This window comes from Arvicola amphibius, chromosome 5, assembly GCF_903992535.2.
Source record: "Arvicola amphibius chromosome 5, mArvAmp1.2, whole genome shotgun sequence".
NCBI lineage: Eukaryota > Metazoa > Chordata > Mammalia > Rodentia > Cricetidae > Arvicola > Arvicola amphibius.
Window position 1 is genome coordinate 147,317,951 of NC_052051.1, and position 23,396 is coordinate 147,341,346.

The 23,396-nt window shown below is 50.8% G+C and overlaps 1 protein-coding gene across 4 annotated transcripts in view; it reads right to left on the minus strand.

The window, feature by feature from the left end:
- The window catches only part of Mapk4 (mitogen-activated protein kinase 4), a 125,659-nt gene that overhangs the window by 31,818 nt on the left and 70,445 nt on the right, over positions 1-23,396 (minus strand). For all 4 annotated transcript variants that reach the window (XM_038332029.1, XM_038332026.1, XM_038332027.1 and 1 more), the window contains exon 2: positions 8,280-9,651. In XM_038332029.1, coding sequence (XP_038187957.1) covers positions 8,280-8,825 — 546 coding nt within the window. In that variant the 5' untranslated portion in view covers positions 8,826-9,651. The remainder of the gene's footprint in view (positions 1-8,279; positions 9,652-23,396) is intronic.

Here is a 23,396-nt window from a genome sequence, read left to right on the forward strand (position 1 = left end):
TTGGAAGTCAGACTGCCTGGGTGACTTTTGTGCCTCAGTGTCCCCATCTGCCAACGGTAGTGCCTATTACAGACAATCTGAGGGATGAGTCATTTAACACCAGCAAGCACCGAGTAACAAAGCCCCAAAAGCACGGCATGGAGACAAAGGGGCCCCAGACTGCAGGGCTGTGGGAGCGACAGGGCAGGAGAGGTTAAATATTTGAAAGCTGTCCTGAGGATAAGTGAAGCGTAATCCGGAGACGCTGGAGAGCCACACTCTGGTTAACAGAAAGCAGAGGCATGGCTGGTACATGAGTCGACCAGCATTTCCTGAGCACGTTTTGTGGGTCAGATACTGTGCTAAATGCCAGAAAAATGGGCATGGATGTGTCCTTAATCCAAGGGCCCCCTGGGGGATCTGGGAAGAGGCAAGCAAACAGGCCACTCAAGAGTGTGGATAAGAAGAGGAGGGGGCAACTGACTGGCTCTCCTGGAGAACACCTGAGACTCCGTAGGGGTGAATGGTAGTTTATGTGGGCGTGAGGGAACAGTGTGTGGGACGGGAGCTGTCACTGCATTTCCAGGGCACAAAGACAAGATGGTGTTGTCACTCTGGGTGAGGTGGATGACTGCAAACTGTGCTCGAGAAGAGCGCTGGTCTCCAACTCAGCCGTACGGTCCTGATTTCGATGGGAGCCATTAAAGTCAGAGAAGGCATAGTTAACACCCTGGGAACCTTCTGTTTTAGACCGCTGTCCCCAACAGTCCAACACAGCAAAGGCTGAATTAAAAAAAAAAGACCATGTTTCAGCTGCTGACAGACAGCAAAGGAAAATCTTGAAAGTGGCCAGAGGGAAAAAGCACATGACATACAGGGGACTAGCAGCAGGAAGGAAAAACATCTCATCTTTTTGTAAAAACAGTGACAGAAAGCAGAGAGAGGGCGTTCTTAACGACGGACAAAAACATGTGAATCTTGAATCCAGGGAACATAAACTTTTGTTCCAGTAATAGAGGATTTGCCACCCGCCAGCCTGGTACTCTATGGGATGCTTCTCAGCATCATCAGCAGGCTGAGTGTTTCTGGACTCTGAACCTTTTGTGCTTGTCATAGCAGTGGGGAGCCCAGATTGACAGGTGAGTGCCAGGTGGGTGTTCACAGAAGGGAGGTCAGAGGAGGAGCCATGGATTCCCTTGAACCATTTAGTCAGCTGTTTCCTCCCCAGGGAGAATCCACCCCAGGCGCACTTGAGAAGATGAACTTGGACTTGAGGTGGCAGCAATGTATAGACGCTGTGTACCACTTGAGCATGACCAAACAGCAGACTGGTTGGCAAATAGCTGGTACCGCAAGCCCCTTCCTCTCTTGCTCAGCAATTCACCTTTGGCTACTTCAGGACCTTACCTCAGGACTCTGAAGAGCTTAGTCCTGACTGATCACTGCTTGTGGAGAAGTAATTGTTAAATACCCCCTGGAGCTCGGTGGGGTTGCTTTTGGGAGGGCCTGGGTGTGGTGGGCAGAAAAGGACACCATGAGGCTGAGGTACCGGTTCCCAGGACTTCTACAGAGGTCCTGAGCGCCCAGAAAATTAGCTTTCCAAGTTTGCCCGAGCATCCAGACACTTACTCTTCAGGACAGCCTCGGTTCTAATCCCTTCCTTCGGTCATATGTTTCCTTTTTAAAAAGGGATATTCCATAGTCTTTTAAATATATCTTTTCTGCTCCACTGATTGGAATAACATGTTTAATAGCTTAAGAAAGTAATCTTCGCTGGCTGGTCCTTTAGCAAGATGTCCTTCTACACGTCCATTTTCCCATGGCCTCTGTGGGTGGTTTCTGGGTCCCTCATGGTACCAGTATGATGGACCCTAGTCCTTTGTGGGGTTCTGGGCTGGTTTTCCCCATCCTCTGCACTGTGTTCCCAGCAGAGACCATCTGGGATGTAAGCAAGTACTGAGATCACAAAGGATGCTCTCCTAAAGCCACCGACGTGACCATTCTTCCTCGTAGGTTCAGTTTCAAGGGTTTATGATGGAAGGAAGACACTTTCTGGGTATCTTTTCGGGAAGATGGCCGAGGTCATCAAAGGCAGGTAGAACAGATAGAGGAGGCAAGGTGACACTAAACCAGCACCATGAAGGCGGCCTTGGCTTCCAGTTGTCCCTGGCTGGGTTCCCAGGCTGCAGACTGTGCTTAGTCTCATGGGCTCCTCCGGGGCCACAAATGAACCACGGCCTTAAACTACAGCAGTCTGCCTAGCCTTCAAACACTCGTTCCTATCCAACTGTGAAACCAGCGTTTAGTTTTTTAAATAACATCTTTGAAGTAGTTTACACCAGAAGGAGAAGTGCGTGTTTTCCAAAAATCACTGTTCATATCTCCCAACTGTTAAAATCAAGCAGGAACACGCAGGGCTCCTTTTGCTTAGGTTTCCGGTTTGTGTAACTTTTGGTCTAACAGTACCATGGGGGAACAGGTGGTTTCTGAAGAAATGTAACTGAGACTCTCCAGAGCTGTGCTGCCCACCGTGATCAAGCCCTCCAGTTAAGGTACATGCTTCAAGTTCAGCCACATGGCCTTCCAGGGCTGGTCTCAGAACTGCAGGGCTGAGCATTATGGGCTGTATCACAAGCACTGGCTTCCATCCACAGGCAAGATGCCTCATTTCTTTCCATCAACGGCTCTTACAGGGTCAGGAGCATGAGATTCCCATGGGGCCTACAGATGGCTCGACCCAAGCTTCTGAGATGAGAGCCAAGCATCGGCTGATGCTGCTGGCTTGTAACCTCCCTTAGAGACCCCACCAAGCTAGCTGGTTTGTAGGGAACTGCCAGGAGATAGGCAGGTGAAGGGAAAGCTTTCTGGTCAAGAATGAGGTAAGAAGACAGGGGACTAGGAAGTAGCTAGAGGTTTGGGGCTCAAAGCACCAGCCTAGCAGGAAGGGCACAGTTGCTTCGGGGACCTGCCAAAAATGGAAGACCTTTTGATGCTCAAATTCTCATGAGCCTGTTTCCTCCTCCTTTTTCTCCTGGGCATTTCCCCCTGTACCTCATTGGAAGCTGGGTCTGCAGGCGGTCTTCAGGGGTCACTGTGCGGGTCTGGAAAGCTCTGGGTGGCCCTTCCTGGAGGGGCACGTTCACTCCGACAATGAGGCTCTCAGTGAGTGGATTGTTCGTGTCTGCTTTCCAGGGAGAGTTGGTACCATTTCCTAGAGTTTACTCAGGGCTCAGTGAAGTCTTAAGCATGTTTTTTAAAATCCCTTCGAGATCATTCATCTCCTAATCTGATAAATTCAAAGGAAAATACATTCGGATCACTCAGCCACCTCTTCTTGACACAAATAACACGGGACAATGAAGTTTGTAGGGAGAGTGAGCGGAAAGGGACTCAAAAAAACCCAAAACCAGGAATGGATATGCTCTCAAGAAGGGTGTCACAGCTCTCCCAGGGCCATGCTGACAAGAGCGGGTCCCATGCTTCAGCAGAAGTAACCTGAGGCCTGGTGTCATCATGACATCTACATGGGCAAGTAGCTCCGTGAGTAGCTTAGTCCCTAGTGCATCTGAAGGAATGTTGACCCCCCCCCCCTTTCAGCAGACTAATAGGAGAGAAGCAGAATGGGAGCTGGGTGTGGGGCGCACACCTGTGACAGAGCACGTAGGAGGCTAAGCCAGGAGCATCTGGAGTTTGAGGCCAGGGCAGGATACATCAGGAGCTCCAGGCCAAGCCCAGCTGCTTGGAGAGTAGCCCACAGCGAAAATGGAAGTGGCGGCGGCAGAATGGAAATAGATGAGAAGTGGGCTTATAAAACAAAACAACAACGCACAGTCACAAGCTACGCATGGCTCCTCCCCTTTCATCCGTCTGCCTGTGAAGTGACAGGGATGGGCAGGGTAGCCAGGAAGCCTGTGGACAGAGCTCTTATCCCGGGCATCCTCTGGGGAAGGAAAAGGAATTGTCAGCCATGCAGTAAGCTGAACGACTGTCACGGTTTGAACCTGAAATGTTCCCATAGAGGGTCGTGTTCTGGGGGCTTTGGATGAGTCTGTGTCATCTTTTAGGAGGTGGGGCATGGCTGGCAGCAAGTCACTAGTTGTGATGGTTAGTTTGAATTGTCATTTTTGACCCAAGCAAGGATCATCTAAGAAGAGAATCTCAATGCGGGGTTGTCTACACCGAGCTGACCAATGGGTTTGACCTGCAGGGTTGTCTTCGTTGGATTGACCTGTGGGGTTGCCTACATTGGGTTTACCTGAATGACTGTCTACATTGGGTTGTCCTGTGGGGTTATCTTAAGTTATTTGGCGTGGGAAGACCCAGTCTACTGTGGGTACAACCATTCCCTAGGCAGGGGGTTCTAAACTGTGAGTGGAGAAACTAAGCCACACACAGACACGCAAGTGAGCCTGATGCACCCATTCCCTCCACTCTTGCGGTGGATGTTACTGAGCTGTTTAAGTCCTTACAGCCTTGACTTCCCTGCTATCATGGCCTGGAATCTGAGACTGAACTAAATAAAACCTTTTCCGGGCTATGTTGCTTTTCGTCAGGGTATTTTATCATGGAGAGAGAAAACCAGGACATGAGGTGTGGGTGTTTGAAGGTTTTTACCACCCCTGGCTTCTGTCCCACCTCTGTCTTGTTCTGGTCCACAGTGATAGGAACACCTTACCCCTTCCATCCTGCTGCCATGAACTTTACCATGTCATCACCATGATGGCTAAGAGAGACCCACTAAAAGCATAAGTCAAAATGAATGTTTCTTCCAGTAAGATTGATAGTTTTGGTCAGATACTTTGGTCACAGTGATGTAAATATCACTCATTCAATGATGCAGGTACCAGTGTTTCCTAGACTGCCTCTGCTGAGGAAGAACCAAGAGTGTCTTTCCTCACTGTTCCCCATGTCATCTCCTGCCTTTGTGTCTGTGACTTTACTGCCTCCTTGACCCGGTAATGAGCCCTAGAAATGGTATGATAGACCCAGAGGGCTCTCGAGTGTGTGCGCCTTGGAGCTCTTTTAGTTTAGTTGCTCATTAAAGACGAGAAGGCCATTTCTTTTGGAATCTTTTCTAGACCAGCCCTAGGAAGGTCCTGTAGCAGATGAAGGATGCAGGCGTGGAAGAGACACTATACCCAGGATAAAGATGGAAGGGTGAAGACCAGACTGCTACACACTGCTAGGTGGGTCATGCATAGCCAAGAGGTCTCTAGCTGGACCACTCTGGCCCTGGACTGGATCAGTATATGGAAAAGTTAAGTCCAGGTAAGTAATGATCCTCTTCAAGAGACACAGCGTTCACAGAGCAGATGGCCTGGTGACACCGTCCTCCAAGGACACTGGCAAGCACAGATGCAGATGCACACGACAGGAACACACGCATCTCAAGAGCGTAGAGTTCCTTTTCTGGGTTAGACTTTCCAACCACGGAATCCATAAACACATTAGCTTCCTCCATAAGGTCCTTCCCTCTGACCAGTAAAACTAGCAAAATCAACTGAGGCCCAGATCTCAGGAACCAGTAAGATTCCATTCTGAACAAGAAACATCCCCCCAATAGCATGGGACTCTACCAGGGAGAGAACAGACCCAGACAAAAATGCCCACCAGGTAGAGTGGAAAGTAGTCAGTGCTAGAAGAGAGGAAGGACCTCAAAGAAGTTCCCACCCAGAATTCAGTGCGCTTCAGGAAGAAGAGCCCTCACCGTGTGTGAGAAGCCCCCAGTTCCTTGGGCTCCTCCCCTCCCACCAGTCAGCCCTGGGAGCCTCATGCTATCTCATAAAGCCACTTCTCTGGGTTGTCAAATGGTCCATTTGCCGTAAGTGCCTCACGGTATTATGAGGATTAAGTGAGAACTGATTTCAGTGTACATTGGGTAAATAAAAGCAGCGAGTATGAAGCCTTCCTCATCTTTGGAGGAAGAGGAGGGCAGCAAGCTAAGAGCAGAAAGTGAACAAGGGCAAATGGCAACAGTAGGTGGCGCCTGACTGACCCCGGAATACCAGGTCAATGTGAACACACACCAGGTTAGTAACTGGCTCCAGTTTCTGTTTCTGTCCTCATACAGGGCCACCCCCTCTCATTTAAGGAGATGACAAGAGAACATGTGAATTCCTTTGCATGGGGAGAATGGAAGTCCCATCAGGAAGTGGCAGGAACATGGCAAACAGAGTTAAGTGATCCCCGTCCTTCTGCAGCCCCAGGCCCCTGCACTGTGCTTCGGCTCTGTGGGTGCTTAGCGATGTAATTTTTACCAATTTTCAAGCGATTCTACATTCATGGTTATTTTTGATTCTTATCTACAAGTCAGAGACGCAGCGAGGACACAGCTCTGTCAAAAGTGGGGGAAACTGAGGTTCCAGGGGTGAGAGATTCTTGTCCAAAACAGTGCCATCCATTGGGAGCCCATCTCCTGAACTCCTCACACCATGGGGTGGTTCATACCATGCCGTATCTCAAGACTTGTTTCAACAATTGAGATTGATGGGAAATGCCTGTAATCCCAACACTAAGGAGGCCAAGGCATGAAGACTGATTTGTAATTCAGGCTAGCCTGGGCCACAGAGCTGGACCCTGTTTCCAGCAAAACAAAACTGCCACTACGGCAAACCCTGACCCAAGGAGCCATCTTCCTGACCACCTGGCGCCCTCTACTGGCCTCCTCAGGAACCAGGCACACACATGGTGCACAGATATATATATATATGTAGGCAAACACCCATACACGTGTATCCAAGATAGAAATGTAGATTCTCTGGTTCCACTTTTATGAGAAAACAACTAGGGTTAAAACCATTGGTTCAATGACATGACGTCATAGCCCCTGACCAGAAGGGAGGGGAACAAAATGGCCTGTCGTATTGGGAACACAGAGAAGGAAGCTACCTTTGGTTTGCCATGGGCTTCTCGCCTACAGACTTGGCTGTCAGTCTCGACAGACGACAGGGCTGCAGGGATGAGCGCAGGGGGGAGGATGAGTGCGGGGAGGGGGGGAAGGATGAGTGCGGGGAGGGGAGGATGAGTGCGGGGAGGGGAGGATGAGCGCAGGGGTGGGGATGAGCGCAGGGGGAAGGATGAGCGGGAGGTGGGGGTGATGAGCGCCGGGGGGGGGGGGGGGAGGATAAGGGGGGGAAGGATGAGCGCAGAGGGGGGGATGAGCTCAGAAGGCAAGCACATGGTTAAGGTAGGGAAGGAATGTGTGGCACTGAGAAGCCAGAGGCAGTGAGATTGCTGTGGGGTCTGAAATTGGGGCAGGAGTCAAGTTCCAGCCAGTGCCGGTGAACAGGGAGTCGTGGCTCCTTTGCCTGTTATTTTTTCCTACTGCATAGAGAAGAGGAACAAGGAAGACCCTAGAGATAAAGCAAAACCATATCCAAGGTCAGAGTCACCCTCATCTTCTATGGCTACTCTCACCCTTGGCTATTAACATTTCATGGGGTACTTACTTCCTGTGAAATGTTCTAATTAAAAAAAATCAAAGTATAAAGATTTTGCTGGAAGACTGGCTCTGTTTCAGGGTGACCGATGACATGTTCAAAAGGGGCTCTCAGGCACCTTACAGGGGCAACATGTCTGGCAGAGGAGAACAGGCCATTCCCGAAGATGCAGCGGGTCAGGAAGGAGGCCTGGGCTTTTGGAAACAAATGGTGGTGACATGTGTCACTATCGGTGCAGCTGGGATGGTTCTGTGATGCACCATGGGGGACTCTTAACATAACCATCCTGAAGCATGACTTGACTCCACAGAGGGAAGGACCCAAGAGAGCAGACATCAGCTGATCTGTAGTGAGCGCTAGTTTATCAGATTAGTGTTCCCCCTCCCCCCAACACCCATTGCTCACCCTTCACTGACTGAAGAGACCCAGAATGGGCCAGCCCTGCTGAGAGGAGTAGGTAAGACAGGTAAGACAGACCAGAGCATAATGCTTTTAGCGTGGAGAGCCTGCTGGGGTCTCCCGAGTAGCCAGTAATGGAAATGACACAATGATGCAAACATTTAGGGTCAGTGGATGTGACAGGAAACAGTCATCAACCACACAGTATTAAAGCCACAGAGCTCCGGGCTAAAAGTTTAGACATTGTTGAGCTGACCTTTCACACACACACAGCCCAGAGTCACGTGGTGAAGCCAAGGAGCTAGATCCCTCTATCCCCAGCAACTTCTCAAGCCATGGATCTTGTCTTGCACCTTCTGCCTCCCCCCAGGCTAACATCAGTCTCCTGATTCTAATGGAGAAAGGACAACCCCTCTGGAACGCTGTGTGCATCCTTCAGGATCCCTTTCCGGGCAGTCTTACCTTGTGTGAGTAATGCTGATCCACAATCCTTGCCAGCCCGAAATCCCCAATCTTGAGCACAAGGTCCTCCGTGCTGATGAAAATGTTGGCGGGCTTCAGGTCCCTATGCAGCACATTAGCAGAGTGGATGTACTTGAGCCCACGCAGCAGCTGGTACATGAACAGCTTGGCATGCTCCTCGGTCAGCGTGCCCTGCTCCAGCAGCCGGGCCAGGTCAGTCTCCATGTACTCTTGGACAATGTAGGCCACGCTGAACTTGAAGAGCTCGCCCTGCAGATCGCTGCCCTTGGGTCCTAGTACCTCATACACCTTGACAATGTTGTCATGGTCCAGGCGCCGGATGATCTTGATCTCTCGGAGTGCATGCTTCATGCTTCGGGCATCGCTCAGAGCAATCTTCTTCACGGCTACCTTCCGGCAAGACCTGCTGTCCACAGCCGACAGCACCAGTCCGTTGACCCCAAAGCCTAGGGGTTGGAAGTCAACGAAGCGCCCTCCAAGGTCATACCCGTAGACACTGGCAATGCAGTCACCTTTCTCGGCCATCGTTGACTCAGTGGACTGGGGCCTCTTGGGGGATCCGGGGACAGGCAGGAAAGGCCAAGTTCCAGCGAGTTGTTTCCGCGGCACACCTCATTCTGTCAAATCTCACAACCGAGGGACGCTTTTGCTCCTGGTGAGGTCACTGTTGCCAGGGGACAGGAACAGCCGCAAGTCCTTGCTCACTGACGTGCTCAGCTGGATGCTGCAACTGTTCTTACCTGCACTGGGAGGGTTTGCCACCAACTCCTATGCTTCAAGAACCCTCTTAGATGTTTAAAATGGTTCATGCTTCTTCCGGATCTGGCATTATTAGAAGGAAAGCCAGTGTCCTTATCTTCTATCTCCTTGGATCTCAGAGTAAAATATGCAGCCACTCTCTCCCTTTGAATCCTCCTGTCTGGCTCAGATGCAGAAGCTGCTTGCTGAGCTGTGTTGCTTTACTTAAGTGGGTCCAAAGCTTAATTGGATCACAGCCTCCCTCTGTGCTCTGAGCAGTAAGAGGGGATCCAGTTAATAGATTCTAGAAGGTTCTGGGGGTTCCTTTCCATTTCTGCCAGGTTATCTTTCCCCAAGTTCCCTTTAGAGTCCCCAAACCCCAACCAGTTTTGTGAGTAAAGAGCTGGGAAAAGCCACTCTCTCACGAGCTCTGCAGCTACACCTGCTGCCCCAAGTCCAAAAAGAACTCAGCTGCCAGGCCAGGACCCTCCAGAGGCTTTGCATGGGGGCACATCCTCTTTCACCCACTCATCCATGCCATCTTGACTGAGACTGCTCCACCGGATGCAGCAGGACCGCAGGAATGCAGCAGCATCTCTCAGTGTCCCCTTCCCTGTCAAAGAAACAATGTTGGGTAAATTTCCACACTCTGGCTTCCAACACCTTCCCGCTTGCGTCTTTTGTTAACTAGCCCAAGTGTTATTTGATCTGTCCAGCCAGCTGAAACGCTGCTTGCTCAGGGGATTCCAGCTTTGCACTGCCCAGGCACCCCCATGCTGCTTGCAGCAGCGCCCTGGTGGAGGAGAAAGATGGGGTTGATTTGATAAGCCCATCAGGTGGAGGGCTTTTATGTCAGCGCCTGCTTCCCTAGGGCTAACATGTGCAGACTGGGGGTGGGGGTCATCCCTTTTGACCTTTGCAAGATTCGTCTGTTATGCTTTCCAGACACATCAGCCCTCGCTGGGAAGGTTGAGAGTCAACAGGAACGAGTTACAGATGAAAATGTGGGCTCAATAATCTTGTTTTCCCACGAGGGTCCCTTCCTTATTTTGCAAGTGCCTTTGAATACTTTAAGAGAAAAATTTGTCTCGGACTGAGATTTAATAGCCTTTGTATGCCTTCCTTCCCACGTAGGTGGCAGAAGCACAGACAGAACTAAACAACCATAACTCTGAAGTAAGGCAACGTAGTGACTTCAAGAGTGTGACGAGTTTCCCAACTGTACAAAGCTCATGGGTACACAAAGATAGGACTTTGTATGTGGCACAGAGGAAATCTGGCCAGTCGCCTCAATTCTTAACTCCCGCCTCATCTGTGGAGTCTCACACAGCGCAGAGTCGCATGTGAGTACACGTTCCCATCTGAACTCTGTACGACTCTACAAATAGCAAGTGAAGTAAAACAGCTATGAGCATAATGCTCTGAAATTTTAGCGTGTGTGTGTGTGTGTGTGTGTGTGTGTGTGTGTGTGTGTGTGTGTGTGCAGGTGCGTGTTTGGGGGTGTGGCATACAGACGAGCACACTAGTGGATAATCAGATCCCCACTGAGTACCGTGCATGCGGGCACACATCTGTGTTTGTGGATGCCAGAAGTTGAGCCCAGGCGCCTTCTCCAAGGCACAGTCTCTTGCTGATCCTGGAGTTCCCTGCTTTGGCTAGAGTGTCTAAGCGAGCAAGTCACAGTCACCCTCCTCTCTCCTCTCTGTAGCCCCAGCTCTAGGGTTACACACAGGCTTTTACGTGGGTGCTGGGAAGCTGGCCGTGGGCTCTCATGCTCATGTGACAAGCACATTATGGAAGGAGCCATCTCCTGAGTTGTGCCGTTACTCCCTGCCCTGTGCCCTCTGAGGATTTCTGAGCAAGGACATTTGCCAAGGCTCTGGAACAGAGTAAGTGCTTAGTTCTACAGACAGCAGCAGCTATGGGTGCCTTCCGTCAGTTCTTCACACTTGGACGAGATGGAGTCTTCTGACAGCCTGTCAAATTTACAGTGGTTCCCCTCTGAAGATTTTATTGGGCCCAGAGCAAAACAATCATAGACTTAACTTCTGACTTGGGAACAGTCCGAGTGGACAAAGTCTCATTGTCCTGAGCTGCAGACAATACAGTCCTTCTTGGCTCGTGTGACTAGGAGTCACCTTTATTGGGTAGGGCCAGGCTTCTAAGTATTCTTCTGAGCAACTCCATTAGTGACTGACATCTGCCCCACTGTGTCCCTAAATGCCAACAGCAAGCCCTCTGAGGCTGCTTCTGACCCAAGTTCTCACTTCTCAGGTGACCAGGTGACGGACTGGGCCTTGTGAGAGCTGGCTCAGTAGTGCCAGCAGAGACTGACACCTGGCTAAAGGAATACCCTCCATTGGTATGCAGATGCCTGAGTCACTTAGCCACACACAATGCCACAGTCTATGTATAGTAAGTCTTCCTGGATACCTAACTCAGGGAACTCCCCTCTATCCCAGAGAGAGAGAGAGAGAGAGAGAGAGAGAGAGAGAGAGAGAGAGAGAGGGAGGGAGGGAGGGAGGGAGGGAGAGGGTTCTATCTCAACTCCAGCAGTCAGATGACACCACCCGAGCTGGAACTTCTTGCAGATCCATGTTTGGGCCTCATTGGGTCCCCAAGGGTACTGCAAAGGGAGCTAATTACCTCTCTCTCTCTCTCTCTCTCTCTCCAGATGCCCACACCTCCTCCTCTTTTCAGCTCCTGCTGGGTGTTGAACAGAGATTGGAATGGGCCCTCCGACTTCACCAACAGCTCAAAGGAGGACTTGCTGGCAACTGGGGATGCAATGTAGATAATCCGTGAATAATTAAGAAGGGCTTCATTTCTTTTTAAATCCATTCCTCTCCTGCCCCACTGTGGGGGGACTGTCTTGTGTGTCCTGTTTCTTTCCCTGTGCTCTTCTCAACAACACACTGTCAGCTACAGCACATAGGAGACACATCACCGTGGGAAGGCTCTATCCCAGCAACATCAGTTCCCTCCTGGATGTCTCAACAGACCCTTTTTCATTCTCGCCTGGCTTCTCTCATTGTGCCTTTCAGATTTTTCCCAGCACATTTCCTGAAGGGTGGGCTGCCTCTCCCTGTGTGCTATGAGAGTACACAGCATGCTTAACATGAGTCCCCTTACCATGAGCCCCTAACCGCGCAGGACAAGTCCACGCCTGCACTTGACTCTACAAATACCTTCTCAGTATCATCTGCCACCCAAATATTGCCTCTCAGAATGTCAGCAGCCTATGCAGGAGGCCTTCATCCAAGCATTCCCACCCGAGTTTCCTGTTACTCATCTCTTCTGAAACTGCTTCATTCTCCAGTTCCTCTGTAATATCTACTGCCAACCCACTGCCTGTTTGCGGACATCCTCTGTCCGCTTCTGGCACGATATGCCAAGAGGCAGGGCTATTCACCCCCAGAGAGGGGCAGGTGGCACTTAGATGTGTCCCTGGAGAGGGGAGTAGGTTCAGCCGCAAAGACTGATCATCTCTGTGAGGTGGCAGCTCAGAGCTGCTCTGTTCAGAACCCCAGATATGATTTCAAACCAAAGGACTTGGCATTCGCTGTACGAGACAGAAAGGTCAACCTTTTCAGCTGTGCTTGGATGACAGGCTGCAAGACAAAAGTATGTAGCTCCCCCAAGGGCAGCACAGGCTCCCACAGTTCCACAGCAAATACCACGCAATAACCACAAATAAAAACCTCTAAGCCTAGGCCTCCTCACAGTGGAACCCCAGCTCCTGCCTGGTTTCTTGCGGACAGCTTCCCAGAAATTCAGTGAATTATTATTCTCTCCCTGTGCAGCCTTCTAACAGATGGAGGCAAACCAGAGGTGAGGTGCTATGTGCCACCTGTCCCTCTCTGGGATTCCTGGGGCTCTGGTTTACAGACTGGCTTCGGAAGATCTAAATTTAGACTCACCCCCTCTGCCCGCTCAGCGCCTCCTAAACCTTCTGCTGTTGCCTTCAGCAGGAAGCAGACACCTGGGAGGCGCTGACATTTCCCAGCTACTGATTCTTTCCTTCTCCCCAACACCCCCAAAACTTGTAGTCAATTCTCAGATGGGCCTGAAGTTTCAGATAGGTAAAACCATTTATGCGACACTTAGGCCTGACTGATCTCATGATTCTTGGTTGGAGATCAGTAAGCCATTTCTACAAAGGACCAACATATCTTTGTGGCCAGACTTCCTTCAAGTGAGCTGACTATTCACAGGGGTCCTGCCTGGCATCACGTCTAGTTGGCATCAGCCTACCAGGTCCCTAGTGCTTCCTCCATAGGAATAGAAGCTACATCTGGTTCGGCCATGGAGAAGCTGACTCTACTCCGAGTTTGTAAGTCTTTGGGTCCAGGTCCTTGTCGGCAGGGCCCTCCTGGCACTGGCTTCTGCCCACTACATGCCAGTGATACTCTGAAGGGCCTCCAACACTGGCCATGGCATCGAGTCAGCTCCATTGAGCTGCTGGTCAGCAGAAGCAGGTTAGCATTAAGAGGTCATCCGGTACTCAACTCAGTGTCTCTCACAGGGTGCCAGTCATGCTTCTTGGCTGGAGTCACTCGAAGACTTGCTGGGTTAAAGTCTCTAGCAGGCTCACCAATATGATCTACATGGTTTCTCCTCAGGGTCAGCAGCTCCCTCTTTGTTTCGTGGGGCAATTATTATTATTGTGTATATGCGTGCATGCTGTCACGTGACTGCCAGCACAATTGTACCATGGCACACGTGTGAAGGTCTGATGACTTTGTGGAGGCAGTTCTTTCTTTCCACCTTTGTGCGAGACCTGGAGATTGAACTCAGGATGTCAGATTTATACAACCCACTGAGCCATTCTCACCAGCCCTGCTCCTAAGGCTTAACCCGGGTCTAACCCACCACCTGCAAATGGCACTCCCTAGAGACCACCTCATACAGTCCCTAAAATCCTGGAGGGCAACTGTGCATCTCAAACCCAAACCCAGTGAAAACCCTGAATCCAGAACTGTTGTGACCCGATTCTCTGTGTGGGCACAAATTGACATTGGGTGACCACAGGATCAACTCCTCAACAAAAAGCTTTAAAGAAAAACTTTCCGGGGAGGGACCTGGGAAAAACCTTCCCCTGCAAGGAACAAGTGACCCCACCACCTGTAGGGGGTGCAGTTGTAGAGGAATCGATGTGGATGTAGCTGACAGGGCAGCCCGCTGAGACAGTAAGGCTGGAGGACCAAGCCCAGCACACAGAAGTGGCAGGTGAGCAGCGGAGCTTGGTGACAGCCATGAGTAGCTGAGCCTCATCTATGGATACCCAACTCCCACTTTCTTGTCAAGAGAGATGGTCAAGTCTATGAATCCACTCTAACTGCAGACCCTTAGTGTCCTTGGGACACGGCCACCACACCATTCACCACTGGTTGCAGTCCCTTATCAAGTTTCCTAAGAAGATGCTCATGGGGATCCCAAGAAAGGAGATGATGCCCACTGTCCTTCTCTCTGAGTTAAGAATAAAGCAAGAGAGGGCTTAATAAAAAGAGTTTGCCAGTGTGGACAGGCTTACTGGTAAGACTCCTTCCTAAGATGCCACCCCAGTGGGGTCCCTCAGCATGTGCTTGGAGAGGGGTGCAGAGAACATAACCTGAGATAGCTTCAGGTGCCTCCCTCTAGCCCCCTCCCAAAAGAGGCTCAACACAGGCTCAGTGGTGGGTGCATGGGCTGCCATTCACTTTTGCCCATATGAAGTGTCCTAAGATCAGAGGGTGCTGGGATGTGTCCAAGTCCTGAGAAAGGGTAACACTGACCCTAGAGCCCGGCATTGGGTACCATGGAAGGCTTGAGGTTTGATACACTGAGCTGTGCTACTGATTGGCACATTTTTCTTGGGGAAATGAACCAATGGCCTTTATTTTTCTGAATAGGTGAGACGAATGGTTGTTTCCCTTCTCCCGAGATAAGACCTTTGCTGGGGAGAACTCACAGGTAGAATAGGATCCAGGAATCCTGGCTTCCAGCCCCCAAATTGACTCAATAGTGACATCCCAGAGTGGCCTAGGAATTGTTGCCTTCTTACTCAAACTGTCACGGGTAGATGCAATTGTTGGGAAGAGGAACCCTTTCTTCTGCTCTAGAAATGGCTCGTCTGGCCTCTGAGTGCACCCCGGTGAGTGATTAGGCCACGCAGGAAGAGCAGGGGCAGCCGTATGCATGCATTAGCTGGGTAGCTAGTGTCAATGGCAGGGAGTCAGTATCTCTGAAACTTAAAGGGACCCAGTCCAGGATGTCAATTAGGCAAGGCCCGGGATGTTGGGAGCAGTGAGACCCCCAGATCCTGGATTTCTTGTAATCTCCTGATCTGAGTGCCTGCAGCTGCTCTGAGCACGAGACCTTCAGGAGTTCCTGATGGCAGGAGAGTGGCTTCTGGTGGGTTTGCCTGGGGCGTGGCTATCTCTATATTGTGTTCAGGGGCAGATTATAAAGGGGGCATTCTTGGGAAATTCAAGGATGACCCGTGTCGTTGTCTCTGTCTGTATGTGCTTGTGTATTTTAACCTCCTGTCCCTTGCCCGAATCTCGCGAACTGGGTGCCAGCACACCGAACGCAGACACGGGGGCGCGGTGCATGGCACCGGGAAAGTCTCATGTGTGTTTGCATCTCCTGTGGGAAAAGGAAGGAAATCTGATTAACCATGGGGGCTGGGTGGGGAAACTGAGGCTCAGAGAAGAGAAAGGACTCTCCCTAGGTACTGTGTGATTTTCTCTGAAGACACACAGACACTTGGGACATCTCTTCATTTCAGATAGGACATGGATGGCAGATCAAAGTCTAACTGGTGAGCCAGAGGACAATTGGTGATTCAAGACAGGTTCACCACTAAAAAGACCACCCTAACCTGGTGAGGGCACACAAAAGCTGTATCCCTAGAGCACCCTGCCCAGCGGACCTCCACTCCCCCACCCCTCATCAGGTGCTTGCTATTTATGTAACCCTGGAGAAGGTCCTCGAAACATTCAGGGCTTCCAAGTCTTAAGAGGGAATGCTTCATTTCGGAGGAAATAGCCAGAGGACATCAGGTCATTAGTGTGTCTGGACAGCAGTCCCATTCAGGCACCCCTTAGCCTTTGGATGCCCATAACTGCCAGGATATTGGCCCCGACCCCAAAGAGGATGTGTGGAGCTGGTGCCCAGCACTGCACCTGGCACCTGGCCAGGATCTGAGAGTTAAAGTTAGCATCCTATCATTTTAATCTGAGGAGAGCCAGGTAGATAAAGACTCTCTTCTCCCATTGGGTGTAACTAACACAGCAAATGACTCAGAGGTATGGACGGTCTTATGCTACACACATCCACAGGATTCTACCCACTTAAGAGTCCGGGTGACACAAGCCAGCGCGTGGGCCTAGTGTTAAAGGGGAACAACCAGGCAGAGAGAACAGAGACAGGAAGGGAGGGCTGGGGTTGGGGGAAGACTATGGAAGCTGCACCTCCATACCCAGGGTAGCCGTCTCCCTTCCTGAGTCACCCAACTGTCATTAGCACTTGGTGTATACCATCATCCCCCCACTCTGCAGCACCTCGATAAAGCCCTCATTACAGAAGATGCAGGAACCTTGACATGGCTAGCAGCGGCAGAATCCATGTGCTATAGCACTTAGACTGCACAGTTCTCCCTGGATCAGGACCTGGTCTCCCCGCACATGATGGAGGGAGTTAGCTGGGAATATAGGATGGGACTGGCACCCAGGGCGAGCCTGGTGTCCCAGCTAGTACAGGGCAAAGTTTGGCCAGCAGTGGGCAAGAAGGCGACGCATGGAACATTCTCCAACTCTTCCTATCTACCTGTTCCAGGTGAAGAACTTGGGGAGCTGAGGAGTCTGGAAAACTAGCCCAAACCAGGTTCTGCTGTTTTAGTATGATCTGGAGCCCCCATGCCAGGAAGGTTAGGTGAGTCAGGTAGGGTGGGGGGTAGCCTGGGAAAGGTCGTAGCCACCCCAGACTGTATGTATAACCTCTACTTCCAAGTTGACCTCACCAGTGCGATGGGATCAGGCAACTTGGAGCCTGAAGGAGAAGGCATAGGAGTGGGCTTCTGCACTGTGGCCAAGGCTGCCCCCAGAACATGGTGGTATGCAGTCATAGAATAGTGAGAAGTCACCTCCCCAAAACTGGGCATATTCCACCTCGGGCAAGCTGAATCCAGTTCTGCTCACTGGGGCGTGCAGAGGGTTGCTTGTAGAGCCAGGGTTTATTTGACCCCCGAGAAAATAATTCTCTTTTTCTAACAACACGAATTGCTTCTGGTTCTGAAGCTGAAACGGTAAACTAGGATTTCAATGTGTGCAGACAGAGAGGCTCCCATCCCCTTGGCTCCAGGGGAAAACCTCCCCTGCTTCTTTGAGTGGGCAGCAAAGGTGCCTTCGCCTAGACCAATGGTTTTCAACCGTGCTAAGGCTGTGGCCCTTTAATACAGTTCCGCCTGTGGCGGTGACCCTCAACCATAAAATTACTTTTGTTGCTGCTTCATAACTGCAATTTTGTTACTGTTATGAAGCTTAATGTAAATACCTTTGGAGATGGAGGTTTGTCAAATTCGGTCACAGCCCAGAAACACTGGCCTAGAGTCTCTCCAGCTTAAAATTCTACCTCTTTCCACCTCTGCCCAAGGCCTGGCTGTGTGGCCCTTCATAGGGCTGTGACCCAGGGAGCCACAGGGCTGGGGTATCTCTCAATGTCGGGTCTGCTTATGCCACCTCTTGTCACCATGGCTGCAGTGAGGTAGAGAACCATTCCGCTCTGCTTCCTTGTAACAGAACATTAAGACCAATGGTCTTAATGAGCAGCTCTCTGCCATCTCCTGCTGCCCCCGTACCCTTCTTCCTTTGTTTCATTTCCAAAGGACATATGTTCTCACTCTCCAGCTGTAACATTTTTTTCATATCTCTCTGTGACAGAGGTTCAAGCCTTAGCTCCCCAGGGGTCACAGCACCCCCACCCCATCTTAGACGTGTATCTGTGCTCCCCTCAACCCTAACCTCTCTGAACTGCACGGCATGGCCTCACAGGTTAGAGCAATTGTCCTTAGTTACCACGTTCCTAGAACGTGAACCACCACCCGTGTATGACTCCGTGCTTGGGGTCAGTGTGCTTTTCAGGGGAAACGACACCTTCGGGATTAGGGCTTCCTTCTTGTTCACAGTGCACACACCTGTGACAGCCAGTCCACAGGCTTCTACTCCTCAGCAGGGTTTTCCTCCATAGACTGAGAAGCCCAAGAAAAGTCTACTTGACCCTGAGGTCCCCAGCTGTGTACGTCACCTGGCACACTAAAAGGTGAAGACTCCATGAAAATGCAGGGTAGGACTGGGGCTAGGTCACGAGAACGGAAAGTGCTTGAAAGAAGGGCTCAGGGTAGTGATTTCTGGAGGAGCATCTCTCAGAAGGTGTGATTTGCCAGGGGAGCCATGGACAAGCATGGGACAAGAGCAGGAGGCCTGAGGGGAGCAGGGTGAGGGAGCAGTTGGTGGCTGAGCAGCAGATGCAGGGGTAGACTTAGAGATCACAACAGGACAAGGCCTAGGAGCTGAGGTGGAAGAGTGCCCAACGGTGGGGTCTTGGGGGAGCTGCGGGGGTCGCGGGGTATTCAGGACTGTGGGTCCAGAGCACAGAACACGAGTGTCATGATCAGAAGAGATCATTAGTGGTAGAATCCTGGCAACTGTGACCTAGAGAGCAGAGCCACCCTGTGAAGCTCCCTCTTTATCTCTTCTCTGGCTATCAGGTCACATAGCGACCAACTCGGGATGCTGAAGCCAGGTTGGTTCCAAGACTGAAGACAAGCTCTCCCCTCAGACTCACTTTTCTCCCTTCCTTCTTCAGGCACAGCCCCAGCGCGAGACACCACACAGTTCACGAACCATTCTGAGGAAGCCCTCCTTACGGACTGTTCTGCTCAATACTTCTGGAAGTCTCAGCTGCTGTAGACAGCTTTTTTATTGTTTGGTAACCCCACAGATAGCAATAAAAGTAAAATGAAAACACATTTGCAAAGCAACTTTCCACTGTCCAAAGCGCTTGCCCATAGTACTATTTAATATTTAATATTTCCATGCAATATTTATGCAACATCCCCATGCTTCAGGCAGCGGGGATGCAGGTGCAAATAAAGCAGGCACGGTCCTTAGCCCCTAAGAAACTTCCAGTTCAGAGGTGGAGAGGCCCATGTGACACAAAGATCGGCTAGAGCACAACTGTGATGCATTTCTGATTGGAAGCCACACAATGCTGAGAGCGGAGGTGGCAAGAAGACCAATTACTTTGGCAAATAGTGGCAGACTGCCTGAAGTGACATTTAAGTCAAGACTCGCAAAGTGAATCAGGGCTGAGCAGTGGAGGCATTGGGGGCAGGGTGTCAGTATCATGACCTTGAGAAGTAAAGACTGAAGTTGGAGGGAGAGAGAAGGCTGGTGGGATGGATTCTGAGAGCCATAGGTGGATAAATAAGGCCGGGGGGGAAGGCCAGCCTGGGTCAAGAGGCTGGTGGATCTGATTGAATCGATACTATTTGGTTCTGCTTTAAGAGAGCCTGAAGAAAGAGACATCAACCCCTTCTGTCCTTTGAGCAGGAGGAGAGCTGATAGCATCGGGAAGTCCGGGGAAAGAGGCCACTGGAGGACCTGAGGATCCTCCTTGCACAAGCCTGCTCTCTGTGGTTTCACCTCCATCTTACAGAGAACTGAGGCAGGCTGGTTGAGCGAGCTGCTTAAGTCTTTACCCTGCAAAGGGGCAGAGCAGCTGCTGGCGCTTAACTACTAGAAGCTAACTTAGCTACTAAGTGAACTGAAGCCTAGCTTTGTCGGAGCACAAAGGTCCTTTGCTCCCACAGGTCACTAGGGAAAGCAGGAATGTTAAACACACAGGGACCTCTTCTCCATGGAGGAGATAAAAGACCTGCTGGTCTGCCCAGGAGACTGGGAGTGGATTTTGTTAATGACCTGGGGACCTTCTGGCTACCTGAGGAGGCAGACCTCACCCATCTAATTCCCCAGAATGATTATCCCAGACTCTCTCTCCCTAGACTGTTACCCATCCTAAAGGGAGATGTCACATGACCTGCTCCCCTCTATGCTCTTGATCAGACATAGACTAGATAGACACTTGATTCTAGGCAGTTTAGCTATAGACCCCACCCTCATGGTCACGTGTACTTTGCAAAGGAGTTTCTACGTAGTCACATCTTAAGCTTTACTGCACACCTGGAACTGGACTGATTGTTGCCTGGAAACTCTTTCCCAGATTGTACTGTGACTTAAATATGTTGACAAAGAACTGCCTGGCCTTAGACTCCTCAAACTCTGATGCAGGTTGAGGACGCCAGTCTGCACCAGCTTTCTACTCCTATCTCCTCTGGAGGGTTGCTTCCCTGCTACCATAACTGCAGGCCCCCTCTCAAGTTCTCAAGGGCTGCCCTGTCAGTAAGACTGTGTTCTAAAGGACCTGGCCAGCTTCTGAATGACCAGTGACCCTGCCTTTGACAGGAGACTGCCGCCCTTCTCCTGCTGTACCCACTTGTGAAATCAGGACAACAATTAGATTTCAGATAGAGAGATAACTGGCAACCACAGCCACAGGTAAGGGGCTCACACAGTCTGTCACAAGTGTTCTCAGCGCTCCTCTGACACCAATCCAGCAATACTGTCTCTCTCAGGCTGGAGCATATATGGTGCATGGGTTTGGGGAGCACCTTCTTCCCCTCTTTGATCACATTGCTTAATACCTAGCAGAGAGCTCCCTGATGTGGGATTCCCTTCTGTATGCTATGAATATGTTATATTACCATTGGTTAATAAAGAAGCTACTTCGGCCTATAGCAGGGCAGACTATAGCCAGGCTGGAAGAGAGATCTAGAGAGAGGAGGAGGAGTCAGAGTCAGGGGGCCGCCATTTAGCTGCCGAAGGAGAAAGGCACTGGGGAACCTTGCTGGTAAACATCGAGCCTTGTGGTAAAATACAAAATAATAGGAATGGGTTAAGAGTTAGTTAATAAGAAGCCCGAGCTAATAGGCTGAGCAGTGTTTTAATTAATATCATTTCTGTGTGAGTATTTAGGGTCTGAGTGGCCAGGAAACGAACAAGCAGCCTCCGCCTACAGCTCCCTGGTCTGACTAGAGTGTTGTGGTCATGCCCACCTTCCATCACTCCAGCCTCCGGATCTCTCTTCTCTTCCTCCACACCTTCCCCAGAAGGACAGTTCCCCTCCATGAATCCACGCCCTACTGCCAAGTCCCCACTACACATTTAACCACAGCAAGGCCGCAGAAAGGGACAGAAAGCAACTCGGGAAAGGGTGCAAACAGTGAAAACAAGTCTATCAGCCCCGGTCCAGGCTGCCTTTTGAGCTTTCCTTCCTCTGCCTTGCCCCCCTCCTCCTCCTTTTCAAACCTGCCTACTCTTCCCTTTGCCCTAGCCTTGGTAAGATTTAAGTTCAACTGACACACCAGGGTTCCTTTTCTGGGAGAGCTATAATTTCCACTTCAGTTCCAACTATGAAAATCTATGCCCTCATTATCAAAGATTGGGCACCACCTGGGCTATTTGGGGATGATGCTTCTGGTAAGGTAAAGGTTATATCCCCTGGGCTTCAGAAGAAAGAAAAGATCCTGGAGCCCTTCCAGAGGGTGGGGTGGAGGAGGATGTTACCAGAGTGGCACACCAGCCCTTGGAGTGCTGGATTATACTCTCTCAGTGCCAGGGCCACTCCGAAGTGTCAGCTGGCATGTCACAAGAGTTTGGAACTCTTCTGATCCCTAGACAAGTATGACTTTGTTCCCAGATAGCTTTGCCATCAGTGTTTCCAATTTGGCAACCACCTTCCCTCCTCCCGCCTTCATGCCCCTCCTACAAGATCAACTGACAGTAGTCCCCTGTCTCCAGCAACATCCCCAGGTGTTGCTGTTACCAAGGCAACCATGTTACCAGCCCACCATGGCCATTACTCAACACTATCGGATTCTGCCGCCTGCTTCTTCCCTCTTCACAACACATGGAAAGTTATCTAAAGTAAGGTCTCCCCTTCAATAAGGAGAAATTCCAAGTCTTGGCGTCAGTCCTCCTGGGCAGAAGCTCCAAAGGTGGAGATGTGGCACAGATATGCAGGGCTGTGACTGGTCAGGCATTGGTCCCCCTCCGCACAATAACAGGGGTCTGACCAATATTAACTCTCAGCCGTGGAGGCCACTGGGGGGAAATGATCACACGGTAAGAGATTTCCAGGCTTCAGAAAGGGAAGAGTCCAGAGTGCAGTGTGGTCAGTTGAAGTAGGGAGTGATATCAGCTAGGACGAGGTTGTCACCCCCATCACCGCTTCCCTCCAACACAGAGGCCCAGGCTAGGGCCAATAAGACAGAGATGCTAAGATGGCAGGATTGATGTCCTGCTATTTCTGTCCCCAGCACCAGCCTCTCTGGAGAAAAGCAGCATTGCCTCTTCCTCACATCATCTTCTCTAAAGCCCAAGTGGAAGGCAGGAGGCATCCATTGGAGTTGCCATGAGCAATAAGGGATGGGAGGAGACTGAGAAAAAAAAATCAGCAGCTAGGGAGATGGTTCAGTCCGAAGGTGCTTGCTGGGCAAGCCGGAGGAGCTAGGTTTGATCTTCCTTGTAAGAAGCAGGGCATAGTGGCACACACACAAAACTCCAGTGTGCAGAGGCAGAGATTCCTGCCTGTGGGAGGAGGATCCTGACTGTGTGTCTGTGTCAAGGCCAGCCAGCCGAAGACAGGACGGCAGTCATTCTGCAAGACCATCAGCGCCATGTCTCTTAAGCCGGGAGAGACTGTTAGGAACCAAAACTAAACGTGTCTGAGCCCAAGCTTCCCCCAGGTCAGCTGCTGTGACTTAAACCAGGATCCAGGTAGGGTCCTTGGTTGTGCTTCCTGTACACAAGAGCCATTTCCTGGAGCTCTGGGCCCTCTATGTTGACACATAGCTGTCTGGGGCTCCTGGTTCAGTGGACTGGGGTGAGACCCGAGAATCTGCATCCCTAAGTTCTGCTGATCCAGGGACAGACTTTTAAAAACTGCTCATTGAGGGGGCTTAAAGCAGGAAGTGTGAGGGGATATGAGTGGCTTCAGACTCCCTCTTTCCCAAGATATAAGTAACATTAGAGCAGGATTTGGTGGTAGAGCTCAGTATGAATGAAGCCCTGGGCTCCATACCAAATATACACATGTATGTACACACACACACACACACACATACACGTGCGTGTGCCCAAACACAGTTCTTATTTCAAAAATGCAAAGGCAGTTATTGAGGTGACTGGGTACTGTAGGCCTTTAGTGTCTCCGTGAAGGTTCAAGCTTGAGGCTGGTTACCAATGACCCCTATGGTCT